The sequence below is a fragment of the Xiphophorus hellerii genome, chromosome 18 (assembly GCF_003331165.1).
Source record: "Xiphophorus hellerii strain 12219 chromosome 18, Xiphophorus_hellerii-4.1, whole genome shotgun sequence".
NCBI lineage: Eukaryota > Metazoa > Chordata > Actinopteri > Cyprinodontiformes > Poeciliidae > Xiphophorus > Xiphophorus hellerii.
The window spans coordinates 16,352,853-16,360,397 of record NC_045689.1 but is presented as its reverse complement, the minus strand read 5'-3'; the positions used below and the strand labels follow the sequence as shown (position 1 = coordinate 16,360,397).

At 39.5% G+C, this 7,545-nt stretch overlaps 1 protein-coding gene across 3 annotated transcripts in view; it reads left to right on the top strand.

Annotated features, from left to right (window-relative positions):
* The first annotated feature begins 2,359 nt into the window (after nucleotides 1-2,359).
* The window catches only part of dscamb (Down syndrome cell adhesion molecule b), a 132,138-nt gene continuing 126,952 nt past the window's right edge, over nucleotides 2,360-7,545 (top strand). Inside the window, exon 1 of one of the 3 annotated variants that reach the window (XM_032545410.1) lies at nucleotides 2,360-3,273. In XM_032545410.1, coding sequence (XP_032401301.1) covers nucleotides 3,231-3,273 — 43 coding nt within the window. In that variant the 5' untranslated portion in view covers nucleotides 2,360-3,230. The remainder of the gene's footprint in view (nucleotides 3,274-7,545) is intronic. The other 2 variants (XM_032545408.1, XM_032545409.1) reach the window with 2 other exon arrangements.

The window sequence follows — 7,545 nt, the reverse complement described above, 5'->3', positions numbered from 1 at the left end:
CTCTCAGATCAGGTATAAGCACATAAATAAAATGAGTCGCCGGGAGATTTCACTCTCAGTAGCGTCCTGTCATGTGGGATAGGGAGTAAGCTGCAAACTGTGCTGCTGGTTAAATCACATTCAGTGTAACCCGACTGTGTGGACAGGCCCACAAGGCTTCTGCAGCCTTCCACAGCAATACCCTTGACTTCAAGGCAAGCATTAAAATGGAGGGGTGGTGGCGGGTTGGATTATGGGGTTCAGGGAGGCGATGTGCAGAGAGTGTGTGTGTGTGTATAAGTGCCTTTAGGGCTGCAAAATACTGTTTAACCCTTTTCTTCAGACTATGCCTGAACACTCCATTTTCTTTGTCTTTTCCTAAAAAATATTTAAAAGTGAGGTTGAGCAAAATAAAAGAAAAAAACATTCCCATATTTTGTCTTTTAGCTGCCCAAAAATGTGCATTAATTGTTTATGAAGGTTTGCATTTCTACAAAGAGGTGTTAGAACGGGCGTTTTGTTTATCCTGAGGAGTAAACTGCTGATGAGGACCTTCTCTATTCAGTTCTCATGGAAAGTTTATCAGAAATTGTTTTGTTGTTGTTTGATTTGTCAACATTGAGATCTGATCTAAATTTTTCCTTTTCCAAACTTCATTGAGCCCCAATTGAAAAGATGTGAAATTATTACAAAAGAAAATGAATAAGGAGCTGTCACCTATTAAAACACTTCAACTGATGATTGGCTCATACATTGCTTTAAATTCACAATGTTCGAACAAATTAATAAGCTGGTGCTAAAGCATCTGGTGGGAGACGCTTCTATCTATGAGTTTCCATCTGTTTTCATTTTCAGATTCAAACTTCTATAGGGTAGGCAAATGTAAACCTTGGCTTCAGCCTATTCCTTTTTTGGTAAATTATTGGTTTGTAAAATAGTGTTTCATTTTTTTTTTTTTTTTTTGTAATGTTATACATTTATCGAAAATAAATCTAGTCTGAGTCTTGTTGCTACAAAGCATTACAAAGCCCACTGAGTTCTATACACCTGCACTCTGCATGTGTTCATGTATAAAACAGTAGTGTACTTGTTTGGTACGCCGAATTGACATGGCTGTTCCAGATATTTTTGGCACAAATACGTGCACTGTTACAATTTGACCACAAAGGGTAAAGCTGGAGGAACCAAGCGGATGAGGATCATATTTCAGTGTTCACCTCTAGGAATTAGCTGAAAGTTAGGACAGTTTGAGGTTCATCAACCTGAGCCAGAGAGCAAAACCAGTCAGTTTTTCATCTACTGCAGCTAACTGAAGATCAGCAAGTTAAAATAAAATGTTTTTTATTTTTTTTATTTCTCTGTGTTCATTAATATTAGTAAAGTGTTTCCATACGTGTTCATTCCGCTGTGAATGAACAGATTCACAAAGGAATTTGTTCAATTCTTTGTCAATTTGGATTTATTTATCTTAAATCAGTTTTAGTCTGATATAGACAAAGTCCAGCTCATTTTGTGTTAATTGATTCCCCTCTCTTGGTTTTCCTGCTGGCCTTATGTCACCGCTGTACCACATCTCTTCTGATTTGTTCATCTAGTTCCATTTTCATTTTCCACCCCTGCCTCAATATATTTAATCTCCTGAGTTTTGTTTCTGCTTTGCTGGATGTGACTGCTGCTCTTGACTTCATTGTTCCTATGCTTATTTTCCTCATGTCTCTCAACACAGCACTTATATCACGGACAGAAAGGGGCTAAAAATGCAAGTCCTAAAACAGGGGTGCCAAGACCAGTCCTCTAGATCCTGGTAATTTTACAAGCATTCCTTCTCTTATGCACCAGAATAATATCACTGAATTCCCTCATCCACATGCTATTGAATCCCGCAGAGGTCTGGTAAGGAGCCATTCATGTGATTCAGGTGTGTTGGAGAGGGACTGCGTCTAAAAGTTGCAGGATAGTAGCTCCAGAACTAAACTTGAACTACACATAAAATATCAAATCAGCTGACTTTTGATAGGTGTTTGGAAGCATGACCTAGACAGGACTATAAAATCCTACACAGGATGTTTTTTCCCCTTATGTCATGACTGAACATAAATATTAGTTTCACCATAGACATACTATTTTGTGCGCCAGCTCTTGATTATTGGTGTCCCCCATCTAGATACCCCTTGCAAAACTTTATGGAGACGCCCCTGAGGTAAAATAAATACAGAAAGAAAGGAAAAGAAAACACACCCTGGAAATCTAGATCAATCAATGCCAGATCTGGATGATGAGTACACCTGCACAGAAACAGACACCGCCTTCTCCGTGAGCTGATAAAACCCCGTGCGTAAAAATCCTTGGTGCCTCGGTGCGTCAGGTGCCTTATTTCCTTAATGCAAATGCCCCGCTCAGCGCGTTCTCTCACACCTCCTCCTCCTGGTGTCCTGCCCTCAAGACGGACCGGTAGCCGCCTCTGCTCCTTTAAGGCAATGAGGAATTAAAGCGTCTACAGGGGCAGGGGGAGAGAGTTATTCTGTGTAATGCTCAGAGACTCCGTGAGGCTGCGATTAGAGATCGACAGCGGGGAAGATGTGCTTGGTCGCTCCTTGCTGGACGCAAAGAGGCGGTGAAGATGGTGTGACTTTGGAGTCAGAAAAAAACAGCGTCCTTTTCATTGTCTTATCCTCTTTCCACTTTTTTTGCTTCATTGCTCTATTAGTTGGACTAATTTTAATTGTCTGAAACTATTTTTTTTCTCAAGGATGAACCGAGAGTTTTTGTTTAAATTAGATAATCGAAGCTTTTGATTTTTTTTTTCTTCCCTTTTCTTCTTATTTGTTTTGGAGATTTAGTTCGGGGCTAATTTGGGAAATTATTTCTGGCACCAGGACCCGGCTCTGACTCAGCATCACACACACCTGGGCTTTACCACTTCAGCATCCCCTTTGAATAACAGGGAGAAGCAGCAAGACGCGGAGCACAAGAGGAGAGTCTGCGCGCAGCGCTCTCCCCAAGACAATCACAGAGCCTCATTCTGTCCAAGCGCAAAAAATAAAAGCAAAGACATAGGTCAGCGACGCGAAATAAAAGTAGGGAAGAAAAAAAAAATTAAATTAAAAAAGTATAGAGACCCGGACTGGTTCGCTTCAAGACACAAGCAAATGTTTAACCTTACACTAGGCGCACTGAAGAGAAACCCAGGGAGGCACCGGTCGGAGGAAGACGAGAAAGCGTAGCTTTAGGGGGATTGAACGGAGCAGGGCATGTGGATATTGGCTTTTATCTTCCTCCAGAGCATCTTGAATGGTAAGTTTTTAACATGCCACTTAAATGTCTGTCACCTTATGCAGAAAACAGAAACAAAACAAAAAACAAATTAGTGCCAGACTGCTAAATGACTGAAGGAGGGAGTATGGAAGGTCACCTGTGACCCACATGGAATGGATTTTGTACGGTTGTCAAAAGGCTTGACACCCCTGATGGAGAGGGAGAGAGAATGGGTGAGGCTTGAACTGATAAATCCCTCAAGCTCTCCTGCAAAAAATACACATTTTATGGCCTTCAGAGGCACATTCTGAGCCAAACGAAACCACAATGTTGTTTGTGGGCTTTATGTCACAGATAAAACCGTAAATGCACTGATAAAATTTGGTGATTTCTTTAAAGTTTTGATGAACTGAATTGCATCAAATTATTGTTTTGATTTTTTGTAATGCAAAACAGTTCTCATCCTGTCAGCTTACTTCCACTGTGGCCCTTAGTAATAAGTGACGTCTTTAATATAATGGACACTTGGTTTAACCCTTTCCCCCTCCCCCACTGTGAACATATTTTTCAAGTTCATGTTGGCTTGAATGAATGAAAAGGTGTTCAAATGGCAAAATTAGACACCTGGAGCATGCATTTTGTTTTTGCATTAAGATTATTTTTAAGTCATGCGTCACTTGTAACCTATCCTTTCCTCAAAACATTTTCACATTAATTTGATCAGTTTTATTATTTCCAAAATGCCGTTTAAAGATCTTACCTTAGGATAATTAAGACAGTTAATTTAGCAAGTACAAAAGCATAATGTTAAAGGAGATCCTACATCAATAAATGTTGGTATCAGATTTCCTTTTCTCTTCAAATAATGAGTAATTTTTACAACTCATGCTCTTTTTGCACTTTTGTGCAGCACTGCACATTGCTGTTAGTAAGCACAGAATTTTTGTGCACCCATCTAGTATATCCACAATCAATGGTGGAAAATTGATACAGTTTATTGCATTCACGTACTGGCCACAGTGGCTTCTACAGGGAGGGATTATGGCTGCCTGGGTGTGTACGAAAACAGGGGGAAAGCAAAGGGAGTGTTAGATGAAGGAGAAGGGAAAGAAAATGGAAACACATCCATAAGAAAAACACGGGCGACATCTTGGGGTTCGTTCCTGTACCGAAAGAGAACCAGCCAATGGTTGGCTGGCTTTGGATGAAAAAAGGGCTAAAATGAAAAGATGAATTTACGAATCAAGAATTGCCAAAACTGAGAATTACAGGTATGAATATATTTTACCGCATCAAGGAGCTGCGATATGTGTGTCCCCCAAAATGGATTTTCCCCTCTAGCCGGAATGATAAAATACGGCTTCGAAATTGATTTTTGTTTCTGTGTCGACTGTTTTTTTTTCTTTCTTTTTCGGAGCCGAGGCAGCCCTTGGTCGGCGCTGTTTATTGACACCGACTCCATATAAAATGGTATCTCCCTCAGCCCAGCTTGTGCTGAAACTCATAAAGGAACAATAAGGAATCCTCATTAATCATAATCATCTGGCTCTGACATTAGATCAACCACCATGCAAGATTGTGTCCATTTATTGCGTAAGGGATTATTGAGGGGGCCTGTGGCAAATAACTGATAGGGATTAAGCCGCAGACAGCGCTCAGTGGCAGACGTCGTACTTTTCCAGTGCTAATGTGTCCTAAGATGTTGTATAAAGCGCATTTCCATCCATTGCTTTTACTTGAATTCTCCATCACTGTAGCAGAGCCTGGCTGTAAGACTTTGTCCTCTGCAGCTGGATGTTTTGTTGATTATCATGAGAAGGAGGTGTTCATCGGCTGAGCAGTCATTGTCAGAATGAATGAATGACCTTGCAGATTGAAGCCAGCACAGAGATTGAATTCCAGACAATTCTTGCTGTTTCCTAGTTGGGCCTGCTCTCACTGGCCTGTCTCTATGGTAACCTGTGTAATGGATGTTGGGAGCTTCGTCCAACATCCCCCACACCCCCCACCAAATTCTATACTTACAATGCAGTCTAGAAAACCTATATGTTGCTGTGCATTTGATGATGCTTGCACGGAGCATTAAGAAGTTGTTCCTTGACGCTCCGTACTTTGATCTGGTTCTGCCATTTTGTTGTGGTACCCAACTTGTGAAGAGCTTTAATCAGATGCCTGCACAAAAAGCTGCTCTGCAAGTCTATGAATCACAGCATATACTAAATATGTTGCCCAGGCAAATTGCAGCCAAGCATGTTAAATAGCAAAATATTTAAATTCCGGTGATGTTCAAACAAGAGTTCAGAAATCTTGTCTACATCTATTCATCTTGTGACCAGGCAGTTGTGCTCTGTTAGAGGTTTATTAAAAAAGTTATACACAATGGAAAAAGTATTCATGAAAACCATAAAGAAATTCTAAACAATAGAGAAAAGTCAGGAAACGCAAAGTGAAACCAGCTAATTCATTTTTTTTGTGTGAAAAATGTGATACTCCGATGTTGAATTGGTTTATATTGGAGCTAAAATTGAGAAAATTATGGATTGTAATGAAAAATGGTGAATATAAATACTTACTTAGATATCACTGCTATATATTTGGCGGGTAGAAACAGGACATTTTACAATTTAAAATTTGAGTTGTACAAGCTTTCCTATGACAAAAATATGTCTAGACATCACTTGAGTAGATGTTGAGTTCATTTTACAAAGACAAACCATGATGTGTTCAGTGTGAACCATCATCTCCAATCGAAAAGATTACAGTCCTATCAGCCATTGAGATTGTCTGTGTGAATTGCTCTCGTTAGGTAGAAATGCTACATCTCTGACAGGAGGTCTCTTAGGCATCCAGAGAATGGAGTTTAAGTTTTATGTGTTAAAAATGTCTGACTTTTAAGTATGGTTTGGAAAATGCAGTTCAATCAACTTCCTCTCTGATGATGCCTAGAAAGCATCTTGTCATCTTGATTTTACTTGATAAACTTTATTTTGTGGAGTTTGAATTGGTGACATTAAAATGAACCGAGGGCAAAACTGCTTGGTCTATATGTGTTCTAAATGTAGACAAAATATCTCCTACTAAATCTGGATTATGTTTAGAGTTAGCTGTGACTCCTGTCTGAATGAAGGCTATATGTTGCAGGGATTCACACACTGTATTATAAGCCGGGCGGGCCACCAGGCTTAATTTGGGCCCCCACCAGGCTAAGATTTGTTTGTTTATTTCTAAGTTTATTTATACACCAGGAACAATGATAGCAAAGACGGGTTAAAGAATCAATTTGGTGAGAAGCACAATGGTAACATAGTATGGTCAGTATGTGAATACACAGGGAAGCTGAGGTCAGGTGTGTTTTTTAATTCACAGGATTACTGTAACCACTTCCTGTCTTCACTGGGCTGGACGCTAACAGCTTCAGCAAATAAAGTGACAAAACACAGATAAAGAATCAAAACATTTTGAACACTTTAATGAGGGTGAAACAACCGAAGTGCAAAAAATGTATATTTATTTGAAATGTATTTTATTTTTTCACGTTTGCCATTTTTTGAGACTTTTCAGTTGGTGTTTGGGTATTGTTAATAATGTTTTCCAATAGTACAAAATTACCTGATCATATTCTCAAATTTCCTGTCAACTTTAAACATTTTTTTAAAACTCAAAAACACGTCAGGCCGCTGAATGACTGACCTACCACCATTGTTATTACGTTTTCTGGAGTAAACCCTGTGTTGCCTCAACATTGAAATCAGGTTTATTGCTCAATGATTAGACACAGTTGTAATTCAGATATTACGTATTCCTCGCATACTAAAAATTCCAATAGCTCTCTGTGTTATACTGCAGTTTAATTTAATACTGGCCAGTTACAGAAATAACAGCTATTACCCACTTCAATCTGTTGTTTAAAGATTCACGTAGCACCATTTTGAAGCACAATCAAGTAACTATGTTATCTTCAGATGTTATAAGAATGCTGTATATATCAAACAAGACATGAAAATTTGACTTTGTAATTTGACACCTTGAAATTGGGCCTCTGTCTCTGACACTCCGCCTTCAGCACGTCATCACAACAATGCTTCTCTAGATGCTGTTTACACCTGTTCTTAGGATCATTGGACTAAGAAGTAGTTTGTATGAGCTGAGCAGGCGCACATTTCTACCAGGTGTTTGCTAACTGTTGCTGGCACTAGTCTAGAGGGGCTTTGCTCTGTTAGGTGGAAGCTTGTCTGGATACTGCAGAGTAAGTGTTTAGGCATTCCCAAATGGCCACCATGGGAGCTTTGAGGATTTCTCAAATATGCATGA